The sequence below is a fragment of the Talpa europaea genome (genome assembly GCF_964194135.1).
Source record: "Talpa europaea genome assembly, chromosome: 4".
Classification (NCBI taxonomy): Eukaryota; Metazoa; Chordata; class Mammalia; order Eulipotyphla; family Talpidae; genus Talpa; species Talpa europaea.
The window spans coordinates 11,044,613-11,070,922 of record NC_140070.1 but is presented as its reverse complement, the minus strand read 5'-3'; the positions used below and the strand labels follow the sequence as shown (position 1 = coordinate 11,070,922).

The following is a 26,310-nucleotide window of genomic DNA, read 5'->3' as shown; positions in this document are numbered from 1 at the left end:
TGAGTTATTGAAAAGTATGTACTTGTGAAATTGGAACAAATCAACAAAGATGCAATCTGAAAAAAAATACACATGTAATTTTTCTTAATGAGCATATTGTAAATAAAACATTGCAGGAGCACTGTCTTTTTTACTATAACTGTGAAAAGTTTTATTCCTGAGATTTTTTTGGAGTCAATTAAAGTTAAAAATAAGCAAAGAATGAGGAAATATCTTTCCTAGATGGGAAGCTGAACTGTGGATCCAATAGTCATTATTCTGTATATGAGATTTTTCATTTGATATATTCACTCTATAATTTATTTCTCAACTACTGGCCCCCTACTATGCCACATCTTTGAAGAACTGAAATGTTCAGCTGAAGATGGTACATGAGTGAAAGTTATTGGTAACAAAAAATTTGCCAGTGTAGGTAGCTCCCTCTTTTAAAGTGCGAACATGGAAGTAAAATGAGCTTTTTACATCTGGTTTGAATTAAATATTTCAAGTATCTCCTTTAAAAGGATGTTTTGAAAAACATTAATATTTATGAACCATAATTTTAAATACATTTTCTGAAAGGCAGAATACTCCTTGAATATCCTTTGTTTTAATCATTAGCACGACTCTAAAGATCAAAATCTAGCTTTGGTCCACATCACGTGTCTGAGAGTTCATAATTTTTTTTTCCATATAGTAAACAAATTATTTAGGAAACATTTAACATCAAGTGCATGAAGGAAAGCTTCAAACAATAGCATTTCATTTCAAAAGCTGTATTCAAATGAAGATATGGTCTGAATAGAAGCCATCCGTGCTTAGTTTCGTTATGGCTGATGTATGAGATGTTCACTGGGCTTTTGCCTGAGATGGAGTTGTATCATAGTCTTGAAAATGAATTCCCTTGGAAGTTGTGATCTTCATAATAGCGCCATTTAAAGTATCATCTTCAATAAGTGTTATTAATCCATTGGCAATCACAGATGGGCTAAAAATAAAAGCAACATTGGCATTTTACAATTAAAAATATGAGACATGATTATCACTTCATCTTGAGTAATTCTGAGGACCCTGCTACCTTTAATGTGTAATGGGGAATTAAATACCACAATGTTATTTTTTATGCAATTAGATATTAACAAAACTACATGACATTTTATTGTAGATGTCTTTGTCTAACCTGTCATTTTGAGAGGCAGGATTTGTGAATTTATATTAATTTATATTGAGAAAAAGATTATTTTCTAACTATCCTATCTGCAGATTTCAAATGTATCAGATAACAGTATTTTTAGAGTAGAAATATGATTACAGCTAACGTTAATTGAACATCTATTGTTCAGATCTTGCTGTTTTAACTACCTTCCATATATCTAGGGGACAAGTTGATGGTCACTGATTGAGGTGGGGTTTGATCTCGGAAGGTCTGAGTCCTTCAACACGACAGCTGTGTCTCTACTGTGAAAACTCAATTGTTTTAAGTTGTCATTCACCATCTGAACTGATCAATTATTTCTTAGGAAAAATCAATGGTGAAATGGGGCCATATGAATTTCACAAAGGGTATATATATGAATATTGTTTGGAATTTAAGTAGATAAGGTATCATTGCTTCCAAAGGTAGTGAAATACCACCTTTTTAAAAAACAGTTTTTGATTATGACTGAAGATATTAATAACACACTGTATCTCAGGGCAGGATTCATCATGTATAAACACATTCTATTCAGAAACTCAGAAAAAATTTCCTTTAGAGAGTTTGCCAAACCAAAGCTTTGAAGCTTATGTTAGTTTCCAAGACTTAAAAGTTTATTTTTCCCCCTTTTATTATGTCTAGATTGTACTTTGCTCCAAGATATAAAAGGCGATAGATAGGAATGGTTTTACTTACTCCAAAATTCCATAGTATTTAATCATAGCCTTGATTTGATCCATATATTCTATATATTGTCCCATATTTTCTTCTTTGTCAATGGATTCAAGAATGGGTGTGTTCACAAATCCTGGGCAAATGGCATTCAGTCTCACTCCGTTGCTCATAAGATTAGCAGCCATCTGCCAATGAGAAGTAGAAGGTTGTGGGTTTTGGTAGTTTTGTAAATGTACCACATTGGACAACCTGATAGTTTAAATGATGGAAGAGACTTTAACATGAAAAATACCAGTCAGATATCCTTCTAGCTATATAACAGTCACAATGGTAAGGTTAACTGGTGGCAGGAAGTAAAATAAAACCTAACAAAGGTACTGAATTCCTGAAAGCGTCAAGTTTTTTTTAAAATCGATATGACGCAAGACTCCTGAAAATACTTAATCACATAAGCTGCTCTGATCTACTAAATCTGTAGGAATCTGAAGAGTAAGAAGTGGAAACTTACAATAAATATAACACGTTTTCTTCCAGAGATAGCTGTTCTATACACAGAAGTACTTCCTTAAAAAATTCTGCTTAAAAAATAAATATTTTTAGGGCTTTGAGTGATCCTAAAGATTCTCTTAGTAATCTGCATTAGCTGGAAGATAATTCAAGTAATTTCCAACTCACATTCTTTGGCTTAATTTTCAATCTATTTATTTGAACCTATTTGTAGAACAAAATGTAGCCAACCCTCATGGTTTGCGAATTCCTTTTGCATACTTGCTAAAATCTATGTGTAACCCCAGAAATCAATACTGCTGGAGCTTCTGGGGTCATGTGAGAAATTTGAGTTGCCCAAGGCATGTTCCAGCTAAGATCAAACAAGACCTCGCTTTGCTTTCTGGATGCAACTCTTACACTATAAACAAGTGTCCCTTTTTTGTCTGGTGGATTTAGTGTCATTTTTTGTCAGTGATTTTGCTGTTGAAGATGTCTTCAGAGTTGAAGTGTGGTGTAGTGTTTCTGTGCTGTGATGGGTCTTACAGAAAAACAGTGGCATTAGATAATAAGCTACATTTAGGCACAAAGGGTACTTGTTTTGACAACGTTAATACAATACGATTAACACAGCACATACTAAATAAAGTATCTTTAAACAGAAAGACACATAAAACAAAGCTATTTATGGACTGGTTGATCAAAACATAGTGACCAGAAATTCTTGGGAACTCAGCTCTGCTTCACCCCCAAGAGCAAAGGTTCTTTGCCAGTGATTTTACAGGACAAAACACCACGAAAAATGAGAACTGACTATCTGACTTTCCAGTCTTATCATTTTAAAGATGAAATTTCTGGCCTTGCAGATTTACTTTGCTTTGGATTTGCTTTAGGTACTCACTGAACATTGAATTAAAAAATTACAGCTTTGCAAATTAAATAAAAATTTCCAATCGATTTAAGAGCGTGGGTTGCTAATCTCCTTTTATGATTGAACTTGGAACAGACATCTGTTTTCTCTATCCTGAGGACACCCCTTCCTTTGTCTCTCCTACACTAGCCCCTTCCTTTGTCTCACCTAGACTAACCACTGCAGAGACCTTTGAACTTCCCTCTTCTGCACCTGTCCTCTGAAAGAGCAGCCAGATGGTCTTGCACTGGAAATCTGATCTTCTCACTCCATGGAGTGAGTGTAAAGGCTGTGCTAACAGTAAAACACAGCTCATCACCATGGCCATAAGTCACTCTGGTCTGGCTCTGCTTCCCTCTTGTGACACACCCCACACACTCTCCCTTGCTGTCATGTGCCTGTGAGCTGCCTTTTTCCAGTTTTATGAAAAGGCAGTGCTTTCATTTCACATTAGGGTATTTCTTAATAATACATCTTTATTTAGCATCTACTTCATTTAAAGATGATCTATTCTTTATCTGGTCCTTTATGTGATCAGAAAATTATTTCTATAATAAAGATTGATGGATACTATTCTTCTTCCATTTTTTTGATGCTGAAATCCTGCCTTCAGAATTCATTCCCATCTATGTTTTAGGACTCATGCTTTCTAGTTGTAGAGAGAGAGAAAAGGAGAGGTGCTGTCATATCCTCACCGCCGCTGAGCGTGTGAATCCGATGATGCCATGCTTTGAAGCGCAGTAGACAGGCTGCTGGGCCACAGGCATGAGGCCTGGAACAGAGAAAAATGTAAACCACGTCACTAAAAAAATAAGCAGAGAGGACTCAATAATTGCTTTGCAAAGGAATCATTCATACCCCTTCCAATTTAAGATTAATCTAGCAAATGCACTATCACGGGCACCAGACAACTCTGAAACTCCCTAGTGCTAGCAAAGCTTATTCCTCCCAGCACCTCTGTTACTATCCAGAATTGATGGTAGGTACGTTCTAGCCTTGGGGGTAACGCAGCCAGCAGTGATGGGGAAGATTTTCTGCCTCCCCTTTTCCGTTGAGAAGAAATGTTGTCAAAAACAGAAAAAGAAATCATCTTTAAAGCCAGTAAATTACCATCTAATTTTCAGTTTTTAATCCTTGAATTTTATAAAGTATCTTCTACATGTTTTTTTAGAAGGCTTTCAAATGGCCAGAGGAGTTTAAATTGCTTAAGTGGGATTTGGAGATTGTCTTTGCTCTAAATTAGCATGTGGTTTTCTGTCACTGAATGTAGTGAAGATGCTGCTAAGTGTTCAAGAGAATTAAATGTAACTTTTTTGTTGTTGTTCTGATGTAGATGCCTAGATATCCTTGGCCCATGACTTAGGGAGAGAAAAATCAGAAATAAAAATGTATGGCTCTATTTTATTTCCTTTCATAATTATGTACTCAACAACAATTTCAAGCAATTTTAGAACTGGCTTAATTCCACATATATAACTGTTCAAAATATGATCACATGCATGGTCTGAAGGAAAAGTGCAACACCTCAGTGATAACATCTCCACCACCTACCACCGCCTCCCATCCTCTCCCCGAAAGGAAATAAAACAAGAAAAATGGTTTTACCATAGCAACTATTCCTATCAAGTTTATTTTGCATAATTATCAGTTCTCTATCTAACCAACACCGGAATTTGTAACTGAAACCACTTTTTTTTTTTTTTTGAGCAATTTCTGAATCATTCCATTTTTAACGTTTTTTAAATCTGTGATTTCTGAGTCAAGAAGCTGGGACTCCTGAGTACTATAAAGCAGAGGGACCCACTTCATCTCTACCCAGCTAACTAGTCCCAGGGCACAAACATGTCGTGCCAAAGTCCAGCAATAAATGCAGACCTTGCCCGCTCCCTGAGTGCCTGCTACATCTCAGTGTATGAAGTATGTTTGCTCAGATCACTTTATTATTTTTTAAAGATTTATTTATGCATGCAAGAGCTGGGGTGCAGGCCAGAGGTGCGGGAGTGTGAGAGGGCGAGACAGGAGAGATCTGCTGTGGCATGTGGGTTATGTCCCTGGCTGGGGATTGAACTTTTGCTGCAGGGGCTGCAGGATGGCTTCATAGTGCTGAGACTTAACTCCTTGTGCCACCAGGGAGACCCCTCAAGACCACTTCAAATAATAACAATACAAAACACAACACAGCAAAGCAAAAGCAAACAGACAATTATAAACCAGAGACATCCTGGGGGGGGGGGATTGGGGGGAGGGGTTGGCAGAAGGCAAGGAGGGAGGGAGGAGCAGGGGGCACTGTGGCGATGGTGCATGGGTGAATTGGTGGAGGAAATTCTATGGGGAATTTCCCCATAGCTGGAAGCTAAAAAATAAATTTTAAAAAATCACTTTAAATCCCCAAGGATGGTGGATCACGTGGCCGATTTCCACCCAGTGATCTTAAATCCTGTAACATGGTTTTCTCTTTTTGCTGTTTTTTTCTTTTCTTTTCTTTTCTTTTTTTTTTTAGGTTAAGTAAAATGCAACAGTTAATTAAGTTTGTCAGTGCCAGGCAGCAAGCAGTTACAGTCCCTCCGCAGGGTACTCAGGCGTATCAAGAGTTTGGGATAAAAGGAATGAGTTGATTCCACTAAATGCTGCTGCTTCTTTTCTCGTTCTTGTAAACTGGTGACTATTTTACCAGCTCCTTAAATGTTTATGTCACAAAGGCAGCGGCTGGAGCAGGGTGTTCACAAATTGCAGGAAATGCAGCGTGAACCTTAACCAGAGATAAGCTAGTTGACACAGCCACACAAAGCACAAGTTTATAAATGTTGTCAGTTGTCAAAGATGAATTTGGAATGAATTTTTGTTGCCTATGTGGCAGTCTGAACTTCTGAACCTGAGCTAGTTCAAAGTGCCACAGAACTGAAATAAATCAAATGCTGTTATGTTTTCTTTCTTTTTTTTTTTTGTTTTAAAGAAGACAGCACACAACATATACTTTCCTTTAAAGGCAAAATTATAATTGCAATCAGAATGTGAGAGAATATGCATTTGAAAGTGGCACTAGGTTTTAGGAATCTTGTAACATTCTAGCAACATTTTCATGGCTAGTCTATACAGCTTTCCTATTTTAATAGGAGATGGAAGTCCACATAAAGAATTTCAGACATTCAGAAATCAAGTATCTTTAATTTTTTTATAGCTTCATGACAGGCAGTAAACTGCATATATGTATATATATTATACATATTACATATATGATATATACACTATAATATGTAGTATATATAGTATATAGTGTATACATAGTAAGTATATTATATAAATATAAAGTGTTTGATTTGATAAGTTTTGACATATGAATCCACCCATCACACCATATCCACAACCAAGATAAGAGCATACACATTACCCTAAACATTTCCTTGTGCCCCTGTCGTTCCTTCCTTCTGCTTTTCCATTCTCTTTAGGTAACCGCTCATTTGCTTTGTGTCACTAGAGAGTAGTTTGCTTTTTTTAGAATTTTCTACAAATGTAACCATATCGTAAAAACTCTGTCTGACTTCTTTCACTCAGGATGATTATTTTGAGATTCATCCATATTTTGAGATTCAACCATATTGTAGTATGTATCAATAATTCATTTTACTTCCTCTCCTCCTTCCTTTTCTTTTCTGTCCTTTTTAGTTTTGTTTTGTTGAATAGTACACTATTGAAGGAAATACCTATCAAGAGTATACACCTTCATTTGTTGACAGATACTTGGGTTGTTTTAGTTTCATAGTATTACAAATAAAGGAATTCTATTTTTTAGTTATTTTATTCAGGCAAGTTGCAGTTTAGTTAAAGAGTTTTTCTTTATCTCCCTGGTCCATGTAGATTTTAACTGTTCCTTCTTATGTTTCAAACAGGTGGTGTTGATAAGCGATCAAATTATTTTTTCCCCAACCTGGCAATGGAGTTTCAATGTAGAAATATATTATTTCTACCTCAGTTTGCTGCTTTCAAGAGGAAGGCTAAATGAAGGGAGAAAAGCTTATTTTTAAGCTTTAATGGTTTTTCTTTTTGATTATGATTTTAGCAGTGTAGAAATTTTTCAGAAACCCAACATTTTCTATTGGATCTCCAGACTCACTTACCATTATTAGTACAGTATTACTGCTATTATGGTTTAGCTTCCATATTGGTTTACTTCTGTTACTAAACTCAGGTCCACAATATACAATGCTGTTTTTAATTGCTTCACATAAAAATGTGTTCTGAGGCTGGTACTCAGAGTCAGGACATGGGATTGTACAGGGTTTGCATGGCACGATGCTGGGGATACCATTCACCTGAGTGTGTATATTTTGTTCCCTAAAGTTTCTGTATCTTACAACCTGCACAACTATCCATTGCAACCCTTCCCGGTGGATGAGGAAGACTGAGCAAAAGTGACTGAAAAGGAGGAACTGGTAGAGGAAGGAAGAAAGCAAGCTAAGCGTGGTGTCATGGAAATTAAAGATAGACATTTTTTTTTAAGATTTTTTTATACAAGCACTGGGTACAGTCAGAAGTGCAGGAGGGTGAGAGAATTCACCAGAGCCAGAGCGGGGAACAGAACAGGCAGACTGATGAAGTACACTGCTGAGGCGAGCAGTGGGCAACAGGAGAGGTCTGCGCGCCATGTGGGATCCTTGCCTGGTGGCCAGGGATGGAACCGGCACTGCAGAGGCTGTGGGCAGCTTCGCAGCCCAGCGCTCAACCACTGCACCACAAGGGGGGCCCAAAGATAGACCTTTTTAAGAAGCCTATAGAGTAGTTACCATTATCAACTGTCACACCACATGAGAATCATTCTCTCTCTTTTTTTCTTAATTTTATTTTATATATTTTTTACATCAATTTTCATTTTTGCACAATGTATGCATTTTCATCTTGGTTATAGTCCCCATACAATTCCCACCCCTCTTATTTTGGCCCTTATCCCCCCCCCCCCACCATAGTGTGTCTCTGGTTTATAGTTGCTTATTGATTTTGATTTTTACTTTATTATAATTAGTCTTTTTCCTGATCCCTTATACTATTTTTCAGACACGTGCTATGGAGACTGGTTCATATCTCATCAAAGAGAATGATTCTAGTCAACAAACTCCGAGAATTATTCTCTTTGATGAGATATGAACCAGTCTCCATATCATGTGTCTAAAAAATAGTGCCTCTCGCCCATCTCTCCCTGCTGCCACTCTACTTCTTTTCACAACAAAATGGACTCCAAAAGATTATGACATACATGATCTCTGGTCTCCTCCATTTGCTCCGCCATGCACTCTGCTTAGGTCCTTATTGACCAGTCCAGTCAAACAGACCTTATGGAGGCTCCTAATGACCAACCTCTTGGGAAGGCTAAATCTCCGTCATCTTCTTGCTTTATATATTTCTCAGCAGAAACCAACAGTTAATCATGTCTCTTTGAAACACTCTTTATCCTGGTGTCCTACCTCAAGCTTACTAGCAGCACCTTCTCCATGACCAGACCCTTAAATACCCTGGAGAATTCTAGAGAGTTCCCAGCACTCTGTCTTTTTCCATACGCCTTCTTTCCCTAGTTGACCTTATCCACTCCTGCTGATGAAAATTCAGCCTTTCATTGTCATTCTCTCCATTCTCTCTCTCTTTCTCTTTAGGGCATTTATTGCCATATTTCCATTGCTGTTTTTTTTTTTTTCTTTTTAAAAGGTAGTACATGCCAATTCAAAAGTTTTTAAAGGAATGAATTCAGTTTAGAAATACGTGTTTTGGAAATTAAGTGTTAAGTATAATGAAAACATGTTTTAAATATGATCAGTGGGGATATAGAAAACCAAGGGGAGGGCCACTGTTTTACCAGAATGTCATTTCTTATAATATTTGACTACTTAAAAAATAATTTTAATCAAATTTGTTGAGCAGGATTATAGTATAGTGGTTTGGACCTCGGCTGCTGGACTGGCTGAACTGAAATCCCGAATTCAGCACAGTGAGCAGCTGTGTTACCTTTATGCAGGTGGCTGCTGTTTGCCAGTGTTTTTCTTCTGTGAACTCAGGTGGTAATATTAGCTACTGTGACTGTTGAAAGAACTAATTTACATAAAATACGTAACACAGTGTGTCATGCAATAAGTACTATTTGTTATTACTTTTACATACACTAAAGATAAGCAATTTCCCTTAAGAGAAGGAACCTCATGTTTATGCACATTATTCCCTTTTACGAAAATGTACCTTTTGCACTAAAATGTGCAAATCTGGTACAGTGTCTAATTTGGCTTGGTTTCTGAATGTTGGTACTTTGGACTTTCCAAATCCTAATTCAAAATGATTTAAAGAAATGCATTCATTTAAAATCTAGGTGTTTAGTACTTTTCAAGTACAAAGTATAATGAAGTAGCATATTAAATGTACTCTATTGAAATGTCTGAAAAATATATTTTAAATACCTGAAAATTATATTTGTAATTATAAGATAAATAAGGAACTCACTACATTAGTTCTTCTATTGTTAATATTCTCTCCATCCATATTTACAACAGCAAATTTTGACCTCTATATTTCACAGAAAATAAAAAGCTCAAAAGGGAATCTACCTAAAGGACACAAAAACACTAATTTGAGAGGAAACCTGTACTCCTATGTTTACTGCAGCACTATTTATAACAGCTAAGATATGGAAACAACCTAAGTGCCCCAAAACACATGTATGGATGGAGATGATGTGATATATATTATTTGTTTTTGTTTAAGATTTATTTATTTATGCATACAAGAACTGGGATATAGGCCAGAGGTGCGGGAGGTAAGAGGTTTTGCCAGAGACAAAGTGGGGAACAGAACAGGCAGATCTACTGAAAATACACTGCTGAGGGGAGTAGTGGGTGAGACAGGGGAGGTCCTGTGGATCAGCTCCCTGGCTGGGGATGGAACTGGTGCTGCTGTAGACAGCTTCATAGTGCTGAGACTTAACCCCTTGTACCACCAGGGAGGCCCCTTAAACTTCATGAATTTTCTTATATTGGGATTGAACTCGTGTTGCAGTGGCTGGCTATAGCCTGATAGCTCTGTTTTTAACCCCTCCACCATCAGGGAGGTCCTGTGGTATATATTATATACAACGGAATACTCGGCAATCGAAAAAGACAAATCCATCCAATCTGCAGCAACATGGATGGAGCTGGAAGGGATTATGCTAAGCAAAATAAGCCAGAAGGAAAAAGAAGAATATTAAAGGGTTTCACTTATTTGCAGAATATTGAGAAACCAAACAAAAGATTGGGAAAAAGATAAAATTTGCAAGCTGACCATAGATCTGAGGCATATAGCAGGGGAGGGGGATGGAGAGGGGTCAAAAGAGGGGAGGGAAGAGCGCAAGGGATGTGGTGATGGATCAGGGGTGCTGTGGTGGTGAGAGAACTATGGGGGCTATACCTGAGGGGAGAAATCAAATACTGTCCAAAAATCAACAGCAATGTAACAAAATAAGTATAAAAAATTTAAAAAAAAGATTTTGTGGAAAAAAAATGAAAGGTTCTCTGATGGGGTTATTCTACTGAATCCTCAACCATATATATTTTTAAATGAATAGAAACCAGGTAAAGCAAATTGTACTGAAGCGCTAAGGAAGTTTCATTTAGGAAGATAAATTGAGTATCTTGGCATGGTAAACTTGGCATGGTAAACTTAAGCTCAGCAGCTGCGTCAAAAAGCAGGACTATGAATCCATCAGGTTTTCTTTACCATAAAAAAAGAACTGATCTTTCTGTTTTTAACCATCACTTCTCTAACAGGAGGAAAAAGGAGAACTAGTAAAAATCTATTTATCTATGCTCATGGTTAAAGCTGACTGAAGAAAGTGCTGAAATTCCTCTTATGGGATTTTCCACATGATAGAACAACTTATCTGATGCTGTGTTCCCCCCTCAGTCTCATGTTGCCATCAGTAAGTGATGTTTTAAAGTGTGCCAAGACAAAAATAAAAGTGACATAAGCTTTCATCAAATTACTGCAACTTCTAGAAAAAGTCTATTCTGAAGGGGAACTCCAAAGGCACTTTCCAGTGATTGCTAATTTTCAGAAAGCTGCTCCTAATATTCCACTGAAATCCTCCTTCCTAAAAGTTCAGGCACTGCCTGTGATGTGAGGAGTCCAAACTTTGATGATGAGCATTTTAGCTATTCAAAGACTCCCGCTGCAAACTGGAGCCTGACTCCTCATAGTATGTGGTCCAAGAACCAGCGTCAGAATCTCAGGCACAGAATATCAGGACCCACTCCAGACCTCTGCAATAGGAGTGTGCTTGTGAACCTGGTCTGTAGGTAATGTCTATGCACATTAAATTCTAGAAGATATTCATTTTCTAACAGTCCTTTCTTTCCCATAGCTAGGGAACTCAATCTTTCAGCCATTCAGCAAGAGGCCAATTTAGAAATATTAAATCTTTCCTATGGATTCCTTCTAGGATGTGTTTTCCTAATCTTTTTAAAAGAGATGACGGGCCTCCCCAGTGGCGCAGCGGTTGAGCGCTGGGTTGCAAAGCTGCCCGCAGCCTCTGCGGAGCCGGTTCGATCCCCGGCTGCTCCCCGGCCACAGGAGGAGGATCCCACGTGGTGTGCAGACCTCTCCTGCCGCCCGCTGCTCCCCTCAGCAGTGTACTTCAGTCCTTCTGCCTGCTCTGCTCCCCGCTCTGGCTCTGGTAAATTCTCTCTCCCTCCCGCGCTTCTGACTGTACCCAGTGCTTGTATAAATAAATAAATAAAATCTTTAAAAAATAAATAAATAAAAAAAATAAAAGAGATGACAAAGACAGTCCAACAGTTCTGCTCCCACTCTGTCTCTGGTAAATCCTCTCCCCCACTCCCTCCGTACCTCTGGCCTGCACCCCAGTTCTTGTATGCATAAATAAATAAAATAAATATTTAAAAAATAGATGACAAGGAGAGGTGGTTCACATTTTCATAACAGTTAGCATTGATGAATGAAGATCCAGATAATGTAGTTTCTCCATTCTCTGACATATGCTAAAATATAGCAAAATAAAATTGCTTTCATTGTCACCGCTCATTCTCAACATGTTTTTCAAGTTATGTCATCTGCATGAGTTTAGTTCATCTATAAACTGAACTAAATTGATCTCTATTGTTGGGGCTTGTAAAAGTTAAATGTGATATTATGTAAAGAACTGTTTATCACAATGTCTGGGCTGGGCAGTCATTCAATACGTGTCAGTTCCATTCTTTATATCAAGAAGACTTACAGAGGGTGGCACCATGTGATTTTCTTACTTGTGGTCTGTAGATGTCAAAAGGGGATCAAGATTTTATCTTGATTAAAACTTCTGCTCTGGTGTGATACGTCAGACCCTGGTGACCCAGCACCTTGCAAGTCCATGTCATATTTCTGTTTAAATAGTTCATGCTACTTACTTAGTTTTGAGATGTTGATAAGAGATACACATACATAGCCCTTGGGGTGGAAACTTTGCCTAGCTACTTGTTCACATTTCTATTTCCTTTCTGTAAATTTTCAACTTGAGTTTGATTCACTTGCATTTGCCAGTTAAAGTGGCAATTTTAGCACCTTCTGCTTTAACAGAAACTTCAAGATAATTACATTATTTTAGATAAGATTTAGTATATATGTAAAATTAGTATGTCTTTGGGTGGGTATTTAACATGCCTTAAAAAGTCTACTATTTTCCCTTACTTTCTTGAGATTCTCTTTCAACTCAGAAAAAATAAGACCTTGATGATATGTCTCAGAAATAGTCACTGAAGGACTTGTTTTTGAGGCACAGAGAATGTCCCCCATGCACACCAAGAACTAATAGCCGAATATGCAGCCAGGTAGAAGCAGGACTGGCAAACAGATCATTTTCCTGTGATACCTATTTTTCATTTGCCACTGTTTGAAGCAATTAAACGTAAGAAGCATACAATTCTTCGGGGATATAATGGGAGGACAGCTATTTCATTATCTGAATAAAGCTAGACTTCACTCATCTCTGCCATTCTTTTTAATTTTTAATTTTTTAATAATTAAGGGTGGATGTGACAAAATGAATTCAGGTTTATATGTTATGTTTACAAACAAACACTCGTAGGGGAGAGTCCAAATGGTTAATGATGATCAGAACAGCTTCTGAGGCTCCAGATTCGAACACACCCTTCCCTCAATATGCTGAGGAATCACACTCTACTGTAACTACTGTGGTTGTTAAACTCATTAATTGCATTTGATACTTGCACTGCGTCAGTGGTCATTACTCACTAACTTCTCTGCCCAAACCAGTGTGTCAACTTAAGGTTTTACTATGACAGCGAAGGACTCAACTGAATCTATGGAAGACAGCATAAATAAACTCTGGTTCAATTGGATATGACCATGGGTATTCCTTTAATAAAGTGAATAATAGGGAGGGGGGACAGACAAGAGTAATTTGTGAGGAAAGAAAACTTAGAAAATACAGAGGTAAAAAACAATGGAAATACTTTTCCTGCAATCTTGTCAATTATACCTCAATGAAGCTGGGGGAAAAGGGAACATTTTAACTCTGGTTTAAAAAGACTTTTTGGTGTCTTCTACCAACAGGCTATGACCTATGGAGAATGAAACTGTTCAAAATTCTGAGAAAAGTGTTAAGACTGAGAGATCCTCATTTATCTTCTTGTATTACAAAATCCTGATTGTTTATCTAACTAATATCACTATGTGAAGAATTAAAAGTCTTTATCAGTGGATGAAAAATAAGACAATATATTTTAATATTCTCTCTGAGATGAAGGCACCTTAGTGGCAAAGTCTTGGGTACAAGAAGAGGTAGTAGGATCTGTCTAGATGCTCCAGGGGTAACAAGGAGGCAGTATAAGTGACCAGATATGAAGATCAGGTGTTTTGAAGGGGAACTGCCTCCTTTCATAATGAAAATGATGCCAAATATAAATTACGTGCCATGATAGAGTTACCCATTCTGTGGGAGGTACAGCAGGTGGAGGAGCAGTGGATATTACCATAATTATTGAACTAACAGTGTGCAAAGATAATTTAAAACCAAAGTGATTATCTCATTAAATTAATATCTAATCATTGTTTTATATACATGATGGTTCCAAATATGGCTGCACATGTTTCCAAATATGGCTGCACATGGCTTTGAGATAGGTAAGAAGAGACTTAACACCTAAGAGTGGGGAGTCTGCTAAAGGAAACTCTTTGTCAAGAGAGCAAAATGGGCATCTAATTATAATCCCTAAACTGCTCTTCACAATAGCATCTTTGACATGTAACTTTGGTAAGCTCCCCAGATGTTTTCTGGACTTTAGTCATGAATCAAATGGGGCATAAGTTTATTTCACTGAAAATTTAGTAGGTTGTCTTGAGATTAAAACAGTGTCCAGGAATGAGAACTGAAGATACTAGCATATTACACTTGCTAAATCAAGTTCTGGGGATTCAGTTTCTTCTACTTTATAGTTAGGTTTAAGATAGACAAGGTTAGAACAAACTCTTAGATAACTAGTGGTTAAGGTGTAAGGGGTCAGGCGGCCAGCTTGTAAATTGCAGTTCTGTTGCGTACTTGCTGTAAGTTTAAGTGCAAGATAAAATAAGTGTAAGATACTTAAATTTCCTATCTTGGTTCCTCATCTGCAAAATGGAAATAACAGAATCTGCTTCACTGGGTTGCTTTGAGGACTCAATGAGTTATTGCATATACAGTGCTTAAAATAGTGAGTGCTCAATAATGTTCCTTGTCCTTACCGATTAAAAACAATTGGAGAAAAATCAATACTTTATTGCATTTCTCTACCCAAGATCTTTGAGACTAGAAATCTTACTCTCTCTTTTTGTTTTTAAAGATTTATTTATTTATGCATACAAGAGCTGGAGTACAGGCCAGAGGTGTGGGGGTTGAGAGGATTCACCAGAGAGAGAGAGTGGGGAACAGAACAGGCAGACTGACAAAATACACTGCTGAGGGGAGCAGCAAGCAAGCCAGGAGAGGTCTGCTGCACAATGTGCGTTGCTCCCTAGCCGGGGAGCGAACTCCTGCTGCAGTGGCTGCAGTCAGGTTCATAGGTTGTGTCCTAAGCCCCTGAGCCACCAGGGAAGCCCTAGAAAACCTACTCTTGTAGTACAAAATTTCTCTCCTAAATCCAACCAACCCTGAGGTCTTCAGATTTCATGGATTTCTTAAGAATGAAATGGGCTCAGTGCCATTAGTAGCAGAAAGGCAAGACATTTACATAGTGTACATGGTTCTCAAAACTTTGCTTGTTTTTTAGAACTAGCAGAGGATCCATGGCATTATCTCTTGATCACCACCCTAGATTTTCTTTGAAGTTATATTTTGATATAATGTTAGCTATTTCTTCTTAATTCGCCAATAATTTAGACATCTTTTCCTGACTGTTTTTATTTCCAAATAGTATTGATTTAGCCCTGACAACTTGCTTTCAGGGTTTTAGCCTGATAGAATCTATAATTTGACCCTCTCTGGAGGTAAATATGTTTTCCAACTTCTGTCTACACTTTTATCTTTCAGTGTATGATTTGTGGTAATGATATGTTATCATTTATAAGCACATGTCACATTAGGAAAAATAGCCAGATTACCCTGAATGACTTATTAGATTAGATTCATATACTTTCAGGGATGTCATTTTATCTTTAAGTAGTCCAGAAAACGAGATGCTAGTCAATTTTTGAGAACTTCTAAAGAAGGAGATTTTTAAGTCTCCACTGGTGGCAGGTTTACAGTGGTTTAAGGATGACCTGACAATGATTCCCAAAAGAGAAAGAAAAATGCTGAGAATCAGACATTGGTGTGGAGACAGTTACCTCCAATCGTGACTCCTCAAATGCTGCTGGAGCAGGGAGGTGGAGGACAGAGTGAGAAATGGAGAACACCTATTCTGAAATAATCACACTAACAGATCATTTAAGAAAGTCTCACTATTTTTGGATATGAATAGTTTTGATTTGCTACCAGTGTTTATCAGACTTTTAAAACTTCATCATTTCACTTGAGCCACTTCACAAGAGCCATTGACAATTTCTTTTCTAGAATTTAAAGAATTAAATTCTTTGGGCCTCCCCGGTGGCGCAGCAGTTGAGTGCTGGGTTGTGAAGCTGCCCGCAGCCTTTGCAGCGCCGGTTTGATCTCCGGCCACCGGCAAGGGTCCCACATGGCACGCAGACCTCTCCTGCCACCCACTGCTTCCCTCAGCAGTGTACTTCGGTCCTTCTGCCTGTTCTGTTCCCTGCCCTGGCTCTGGTGAATTCTCTCACCCTCCCGCTCTTCTGACTGTACCCAGTGCTTGTATGAATAAATAAATAAATCTTTAAAAAAAAAAGAATCCATTTAAATTTCTCCAAAGGTTCCTGCCAAAGATTTGTAGCTACTTTTGAGCAATATATTATCATCTGATATTAAGTTCTACTGCCCTGTATAAAGCATAGTTGGATGAAGAACTGGTAAAGATGATGAACTGCCCACTGGAGTCAAGTCTCTCCTTCAGCACATAGCTCAATTTCATTTCCCAGAATTCCTAGCCGTTAGGTGAGCCACATGATCAAATGTGAGAAGCTGTGAGGTTTGCCATTGTGGGGTTGAGGACTCTAAAAGAGTAGCGATGTCTCTTCCATGTTCTCTTTCTATTGGAGGGAAAGGAGTCCCCCAGTGCCAGAGTAACCTGGTAACCTGGTGTCATGGTAATCTTTAACCATGTTGAAGATAACAGAGCTTCCACCAGTCTGGTTTTCCAAGTGACTACATACAGAAGAGGTTCCCTGCTATAAGAATCTTGCCCGGGGCTAATATATGAATCAGAAGTAAGCTAATACTCTATTTAAGCCATTATGTTTGGTTCTATTAGCAGTTTGCTCTTGAAGAGCAGCAGAAGAGGCCACACCAAAATAGATCACTTCAGCATAGAAATCATTTTGAGCCACAGTACTAGAAAAACAGATGAGGTAAGAAGCACAGTCTGACTTGGAGAGCTAAAACCCCTATGTAAAACGTGCCATCTCTAACCGAGGAGGAAACATTCTTATCACTGGAGGCAGCAAGTTAAAGCTAGACAAAACTCTACAAATAGGTCTTGTTAAAGTACTTCATCTATGAATTAGAAGAATTAGCATCATTGAAATGGCTATATCACCTAAAGCAACATATAATTTCAATGCAATTCCTATTAAAATCCCTACACATTCTTCAGAGTAGTAGAACAAAAGTCATGGCATTTATTTGGAACTATAAAGACCACAAATAGCAAAAGCAGGCCTGAGAAAACAAACAAAAATGGACGTATCATGCTCCATGACTTCAAACTACACTATAAAGTGATACTAATATAAAAAGCTTGGCATTGCAGAAAGGAAAAGAAAAATACCAGATGGTCTCACTCATAGCAGGAATTTAGAAAACCTAAATAAGGGACCAGGAAAAAGACTAATCAATACAAAGTAAAAATCAAAATCGACAAGCAACTATAGGCCAGAGACACACTACAGTGGGGTGCAGGGGGAGTAGAAGAGGGATTAGGGTCAGAAAAAGGGGGTGGGAATTGCATGGGGAATATAACCAAAATGAAAATGCATACATTGTGCAAAAATGAAAAATGATGTAAGAATTATATAAAATAAAATAATTCATAAAAAATAAAAAAATAAAAAGCTTGGCATTGGAATGAAAACTACACATAGATCAACTACACAGAATTCAGCATGAAACCACACACAAGGATAACAATTTTAAACACAGGAGCTTACATTGGAGAAAGAGAGAAGAGGTGAAGTTTGGCTTCCCTGCAGCACATCCCAACTTATCTTAAAAGTACAGGTGCTTATCATAATCACATGGGAATAGAAATACCTTTACTTTGTTTTAGTACTTTTTACTTGGTCAAAACTGCTTTTACACGCATTGCTGCTTAGGAATGTTACAACCACCTTTGAAAAACAGAAACACTAGGAAAACATGTAAACACTTTTTGAAAATTGTCCTGCAGCAAGATAGTTTTAAAAATCACAATTTAAAATGATAGAAATAATTGTGTCCAACTTTTTGATATTATGCAATAGGACATTCCATAGGACCACTAAACAAAAATAAAAAAAATAAAATTAAACTCGGTTTCAGTTTCAAACTTGAGATGAGAATAAACAATATTTTGAAGATTGACTATTGTGGCTCAAGTTACCAACCAGAAATTAATAGCATAACAATTGTTCTCACCTGCTAGAGAGGACATATTGATAATGATGCCGCCTTCACCTCCATTTTGTTTACTCATGTAATCCAAACCAAGATAGGTTCCACTGATAACAGACACCTAATCCAAAGGCACAAACAGGAAAAGCAACTTAGACATTATGCTATATCATATAATCGCACACTAAAGCTGTCATTGTTATTTCAGACACTGTAGGAGATTTGCGTGCTATTACCAACATTTACAAATATTAATAAAAAAGATTTTGAAATTCTTTTTAAAGCTAGTCATTGACCCAAATTCTCTCTTGTTAGGTAATAGTTGCAGATTTTATCACATTTCAGCAAAACTTCACTTCATTTAGTTGCCTAGTAAGAGAGTTTATGAAAAAGGGGATATTCCAATTGTCAATCATGTTTTACTGCTGTAACTCAGTTCCAGCATCTTCAGGAACTCTATATGTTTTCTTAAAAAAGATGGAGGTAAAATTTATTTACCCTTCTTAGCATATGATTCTACATGCATTTAGCCTGCTTAATTATCTCTTCCCCATGTAATTAATACAGAGGGAGCGGATCTCCCTAGTTTTAGTGTAGACACTGATTCATCTAGTTCAGTCATAGAAATCTCATTCTCCTCCTAACAGGGTTAGGAGCCAGCAAGTGTTCCCTTTCTCCCCACACAGACCTGAGGAGCAGTCAGCTGGAGGAGGGGGGTCTGTATCCGGGAGGACTCATGAAAGAAGTTGCTGCTGAGAAGAAATGATTCCTCCCTTTATATTGTTTTGCATGGGTTTAACAGAACATCTTCAGATGAAGCTACCCTTAAGGATAGCAGGTGGGAGAATGAAAAGAAACTGGGCTCTAATATCATTGAGCTGCCCTATCTAGTTATCCTGAACTCTGTGCTGTGTGTGATCACATAACTGTTTTACCTAGCTTGATGGCGGGTTTTCTGTGGGAGATTTCTGGACACAGGGTCTTCAGTAATGTCAAACAATGAAATTTGTTCCTCATTGCTCACTCTAGTGATGAATAGTTTTGTTAGTTTATTCTTTTACTACCCAATTCTAAGTGTTGACTGCTTTCCTGCTTTATTCTGACATTTCAGGATTCACCACAGCCAAAACCAACTGGCGATATGAAACTTGTATTGGAAACCCTGTTTCCTCCTTTTGATATAGAAACTCCTTTCCTTTCCAATACAGACTTTTAAGAGGTGAAAATTTCCTTTGGACATCTTCAAACCCACTTTTTTGATTCTTTACAAGACCACAAAGTTAACGACACCCTAGATAATTAATGAGACTGACACTGGGGCACATGTTGGTGTTTACCTCATTTTTATTTAAGAAAAATTCTCCTCGAGTTTTCTTGACAAGCTCTCAAAGTTGCCTCTCTACCTAATAGCAGTTCTAGAACAAAAAAAGTGGAGATTATATTCGCTTAAGCGAGTGCCAATTTGTTATTAAGTAAGCTTAGGGAAAATGAATAAAACCTTCACATGATTTCCTTTAAAAAGAAAAAAAAAAAACAAAACATGAATGGTTTATATAAGAAGGAAAAAATGTAGATGGCTGAAATTACTGAAGTCTTAGTTTCTGTCCAAGTCTCCAGCGTGTCTGAACAGAATTTCTGTTCATGCACATTGGCTCGATGCTTTATTCTCAGGTATTACAACTTTGCTGACATCCCATTTTTGTGTTTTCAAAATCTATAAGATGCAATCAGATAGAAAATTTGGGAACGTTTATTTTTAAAGCAAGATTTGTTTCCAGGTCTTTGTTGGAGGAATGCAAAGGATTATTTTCCAATCCATTATCAGATTAAAACTGAATAAGTTTTCAAATGAAAATATTCTTGGGATAAATCTACAAGACAAGCTCTCATGCATTGGCCTTACATACATGACATCTTCCTCTTTACTGTAACAATCTCTTCCTTATCCCAGATTATATATAAAAAGAAATGTTAGAAAAACATAGTATGAAATTTTTGCTGTTAAAATTATAAATATATTTGACACCAATGTTTCCATTTCCTCCACTCCTCATTATAGGTAGACCAGGGCAGAGGAACCTACCTTGTAATCAAACAAGATGGTAGAAATGTAGATAGTAAAAAAGGAGATAGAAGAAAATGTAGATTTTTTTATAGAGTGGCAAACTTACATTCAACCAAGAGATATAAATGTTGTTCACAGTCAGATATATTACATTCATATTTTACTACATTACTAGTCTAAAGTAAAGGAATATCATAGAATTGACTCAACTCAGGAAAAGCATTTGGCAGGTCTTTCTAACATACACACAAACACACACACACACTCCAGGAAGATTTTAAAGGAAGCTTGACAAACAGGTTTTAGAGTTATTTTGAAATATAATGATATCCAGGAAAAGCTGAGATGAATTTCAAAAAGAACTGCAAAGAAGGTACTTTTAAAATAGTACCTTTTGTTCTCGATCAAAGGATTTTAGGCATCTGTCAAGTTTGGGGAGCAACTTTGTACCTTTATCAAAGTGGCACTTACAGATTCTGCTCCTTTATGAGACAGAATAATTCTCATTACTCACATCAAGTTATTTATACAGGTATGACTCATGGGACTGCCGATTAAAGTCAATCATTTATTGACTGCACTATCTTCAAGATATGGCATTGATTACTGAGAGAGGAAGAAAGAACATAGCATGGTTCCTGTTTTTAAGGAGTTCATAAGCTTCTGGGAGGATATCACGAAATAAGAGGTCACTCCCTGGAAGAACACACACACACAGTGTCCCCTCTGTATTTACACAAACTTGCTTAGCAAGACTAGTGGGGATGGCCTGAGGGTGACCTCAGGCACAGTCCAGTCCTGACCTTTTACTTTAGTGAGATTTGAATTTTACTGAGCCCCAGAATCTTATGTCAAGTGTGTCTACAAAAATGGGATAACCCTAAACTCTGTGATACAATGTATAAGATCAACTTTATTTCCTAATTTTGCATTTTTATAATCTACACAAGAGTTACATAATCACCTAACACGATGGAAATTACATACACATACTGACTTTGAGGATAAGAATCTTACTAATTACCGACAATTATTTCTCCTATATTCCTGAAATAAAATTAAGATTTATTTTTTAAATAAAGCAAATGAGGGTTGGCAATTTTTTTCTATATAGGTGGAGGTAGTAAATCTTTCAGGCACTGCTCACCATGGTGTCTCCCTCAGATTCACCTCTGCCATTGAAATGTGCAAGTCCCTAGACTCAGTATGTAAAGGAATAACAATAATCCAATAAGGCTTTACACCCTGAAATTTGAATGAGTAAATTCAATATTTTGTATTCTTTTATATTTTTTCCAGTCATTAAAAAAAAATGTGAAACCCATTTTTAGATTGTGGGTCATTCAAAAGTAGGTGCCAGACAAGTCAGGCCCATGGGTCATAGTTTGCCATGTTCAGAGTTAAGCAATAAATCATGTGTTTTTTTTTTCTTCACATTTACTTTTAATATTTTAAACCAGATTTATTCTGATAATTAAGTTTCAAGTGTCTTACTGCTTAAAGGAGATGCTTCTTCCTTTTTCCAGTTCTCTGTAGCTTTCTTTTCTCTATATTGTAGGTCATGGGGACTAAGAATGTAAGAACCACTATTTCCTTTAAAAATATCATTTTATTAAATAATTGTAGGCAAAAAAAAAACATGGCTAAGAGAGCTTACCAAATTAATTTGCAGAGTTTTTTCCCAGTTTTTCTCATTATTCACTCCAGCATTATTGACCAAAATATCCAATTTTCCAAAGTGGTCTACAACTTTTCTAAAGGTTTCTAGTTAAAAAAAAAAAGACATTACAGATACAGTTTTACTTTTTATATACACGTAAATCATATCCAACAAGCTGAAGTGAATTTTCATTTATCCACCTGCTTAGTGCAAATTACACTCTTTGACGGGGACTTCATGCTTTGCTTCTCAAACTGTGTGTGGTCTGAGGACCCAGAGAAACAAGTAGCCCACCTGGGACCTTGTTGGAAATGCAGAACCTGTGGCCAGCACAGACCTACTGAGCCTGAATTTGAACTTCAGTAGGGCCCATAGATGCCTTGTACACAGTTAAAGTTCTATACACCCAACTTCAGGAGTCAATTTTAAAGAACTGTGCATTCTAAGCTAAGAGCTCTTGGAAACTAATTTCTGCAGTCAGCAGCTGACTGAGAAGTTCTGAGGCTTAAATGATGACAAATACCCTTTTAAATAAACCAGTGGGGCCTCCCTGGTAGCGCAAGGGGTTAAGCACAGCACTCTGAAGCTGTCCGCAGCCTCTGCAGCACGAGTTCAATCCCCGGCCAGCCAGGGAGCTACCCACATGATTCGCCCATGACTCCCTTCAGCAGTGCATTTCAGTAGCTCCACCTGTTCTGCTCTCTCTGATGAATCCTCTCACCCCCCCCCCAATCTCTGGCTCACACCTCAGTTCTTGTATGCATAAATAAATAAATCTTAAAGTAAAAAAAAACCCAACATATTGTCTTCATCAAGTGTGATATTAAACAGAAGTCTCCTTGTATATTCAGGTCTATTCTGATCATGTCAGGGAGCTTTGAGATCCTACTCTTCAGTCAGTTGATTTTATTTGCTTAGGGTCATGTCTATATTTGTTATTTCATTCTTTCTATTATTACTGCTACTTTGTATTTTAGTTTGTATAAAAGCTGTGCCAACCAGGGTCTGCTTTGCATAGCTTCTGAGGTTGGCAGGTGACTCATTACTCTGTCCCACCCCCACTGTCCTAGGCTCTTCCGCCAGCCGAAACCGGGCTTCACCACTTTTGTATTGAGAAACTCAGTATTTCTCAAAGCTGCTTTTTTACATGGTTCCATTGATTTAAAATGCTTCCCTGGCTTTTTACTGGGTTCTAATTCTATTACTTGAGACTCTAGACAACAGTAGTGGTTCTTCTTCCAAATGACAGAGATATGTTCTCAAGTTTTAGGGTCAACAAAAGAGTCCCTTGAAAAAAGCAGATCCATACTACCTTTATTTTGATTGGAAAAAAAGTCATGTAATTATTAAAAATGCCCAGGCATATTGAGCAGGGCATGGATGAAACAGTTCCCAAATGAATGAACTGGCATGAAAGTCAATTGTCAAAAATTGTGCATTCTTTATAGTATACTTTATCACACTGGAATGGAATGGAAAACAGTAACAACAAATAAAAATGGTTTACTTTTTCATGGGATTTTAAAACTGCTTCTTAAGATCTCAAATTGACTCCAGAAAAGGTCCTCCAGGAGAAAACATCTGAGGATTACTATTTTTTTTGTTCACATTCCATCCTAAGTATGTTCTACTCTTCAATGTGTTCCTCATAGGAAATTAGGTTGTTAAATAAACATGTCTAATTGCTTCTTTAATTTTCTTTCCTCATTCTGGTCTCCACTGCATTCCTTATGCTTTGCCCTCACCACTGTGTAAAACACATCTTCTTTCTGACATACCACTGAATAATGGGCTCAAGGGACTTAAAATCTCGCTCTCACCAACACTTATATGCTATGGTACTTTGTACCTAAATTCTCTGTGTTGCATTTTGTAAAGTGAGTGACTTGTGTCCAGGTCATCTCCAAGAACCTTTATACCTCTGTATTTTTATGATTTCAATAAAGCATCCCTTGGCTACACGTCTAAACAGTTTCAAAAGTTGGAGGCAGCATTACATCCTGAAATTATAAGAATCAATGCCACGTTTTCCTTCCCTGCAAAGAACTGCTGATGTTCAGACAACATGTGGATTTCTCATGACCAACATGCGTTCTCCTGGTCACTCATTATGTGTCTGAGCTTCCTCCTCCACAATCACTTATCCTTAAGGAATGTGTTTACAGCCAAGGTACTAATTTTAAATACTGGGAAGCAAAACAATGAAGGTTAAATGTCACATATGAAGTGACATAAATTCAGGCAGAAATATCTTTCAGATGATCTGTACTATTGCTTCTTTCATCAGCTTGGGTGCTGGGGGTTGACATGGTTTTATCCTTGATCTAAAAAATCAGGTGCCATCCATGCAACTTTTTCCTCTGGCAAAATATCTTCCATTAGCACTGTGATTACACATGTCTTCTACACATGCTGGTAATCCATGTTAGGTCTTTATTAGCATTTTCAGATTTTAATTACATAACTTCCTTCTCCCTTCACTGTAGGGGGACACTCCTTTTTAACATACTGCTCCATTCTCCCTCTTGAACAGAATGTCCCAAAATATTTAAAGAAATTCCCATGTCAGTGTTCTTTTAAGAGCAGAAGTACTAGAGACACTTTTATGGAAGTTCTGTGATCCTTAATCAAAGATGTGCACACCCATTATTTACTCAGTCTTTCAACAAAACTGTGTGAAATACAAATATTTTATTTTCTACTCTTTTCCCAGAAAAAGTATTTTTTTGATTCAAAGCTACTGGGTCTCTAGATGATCAAATCTGTCTATTGCCCTTGCCAATATTGTCCCTGATATTTCACCCGGTAGGTTGGTCTATTTTCAGTGAGTGGGCGGAAACAGGAAAGCATGGAGGAAAATCTGATAGAAACTTTTCTTCTGCTATTCTAACACTGCGGTGCAGCTATTATTTTTAAAGCACCAGTTCACAGGGGACAAGTCAAGAGAACATCTGGTTAAAAGCATCCAGCACGTCTATGATGATGGTCTTGATCTTGTATTCAAGTATGTTTAAAAGTCAAGCCCTGCCCCAGCTGGTTTTCCCTTGACTCGGTGTCTTCCAGTTCTCTGGGAGAAGTTGTCACTGTCTCTTAACCCAGCTTAACTTTGCAAGTCCCATCTGCCTTTTCAATCACTTAACAATTATTGCAGCAGCGCTGCCTCTGAGCACACAAAGGAATTTTGATTACATTATGTGCTGCCAAAAGACTTAAATAAGAGGATTTCTCAAGCTGCCTTGGCTTTCCCCCATCTCCTAGTTTCTATGTCAGCAGCAACAACAGCCTGAGCTCTCTTTTGGAGCTGAGAGGTAGCTGCTCCCGCGGGGCAGCCGCTGCCTGCCCTGGGGCTGCCTCCAGGACCCCTCCTGTCCAGGGGCGCGCTCTGCGCCGCAGGGCCGACCCCCTCCCTCTCTTACCTCTCAGCTGTTGCTGGTCAGCCACATCGCACTGGATGAATATACTTTTCTGAGGCTCAAACATCTCATCCAGGCTAGCTTTACACTTTACACCTGCTTCAAAGTTCCAGTCGACCAGCGCTACCTGGACACAAAAGAGGAGAGGAATCGGAGGTCCTGCGCAGCTGGGGACGCAGACAAGCAGACCGACAGACAGACGGACGATAACCCACCCGACGCTCCTCGCTGGGACCCGAAATCCCGCAATTAAAGTTCGGGTTCCCTCCCGGCCGCTTTCCAGGTCTGCTCAAGAGCGTCTGCCTGGCAGCTTTTGCAAGCGGCAAGGTGGGCACTTGGGGCGCAGCGTGTCCCTCTCCCCGGGAGCCCCCCGCCGCTGGGGCGCATCTCGGGGGTCGGGTTGGGGGGTGGCAGACAAGTTGGGGCGGCCCGGCGCCGCGCTTACCTTGGCGCCCTTGTTGAGCAGCGCCTCGGCGAAGGCTCTGCCGATGCCCTGCGCCGCGCCGGTCACCAGCGCCACTTTGCCGTTCACGTGCATGGTCGCCGCGCTCCGCGGTGGGCAGTCGGCGTCCCGGCCTCGCTGCCGCTTTTATGGCCCCCAGCGCGCGCGGGCGCCCTGCGAGTGGGCGGGGATGAGACTGTCAGGGCCGCGCCAGGAACCCACGACTGTGTCACCTGGCTGGGCGCGCTGCGCGCCGGCTGCGCGATCGATCTTTGCCTTCCTGGCC

General features: G+C 38.4%; 1 protein-coding gene across 2 annotated transcripts; it reads right to left on the bottom strand.

Moving 5' to 3' along the window:
• Window positions 1-828: 828 nt before the first annotated feature.
• Window positions 829-26,310, bottom strand: HPGD (15-hydroxyprostaglandin dehydrogenase; the record flags this gene model as incomplete). Of its 2 annotated transcripts, XM_084231675.1 has the most annotated exons (7): window positions 26,028-26,310; window positions 25,586-25,709; window positions 22,167-22,273; window positions 18,469-18,565; window positions 3,941-4,017; window positions 1,871-2,034; window positions 829-967 (listed from the first exon to the last, which is right to left on the bottom strand). In XM_084231675.1, the coding sequence occupies exons 1-7, from the start codon at window positions 26,118-26,120 to the stop codon at window positions 829-831; spliced, it is 801 nt and encodes a 266-aa protein (XP_084087801.1). In that variant the 5' UTR covers window positions 26,121-26,310. The 2 variants fall into 2 exon arrangements, with proteins under 2 accessions (XP_084087801.1, XP_084087802.1); XM_084231676.1 differs by lacking the exons at window positions 18,469-18,565; window positions 22,167-22,273.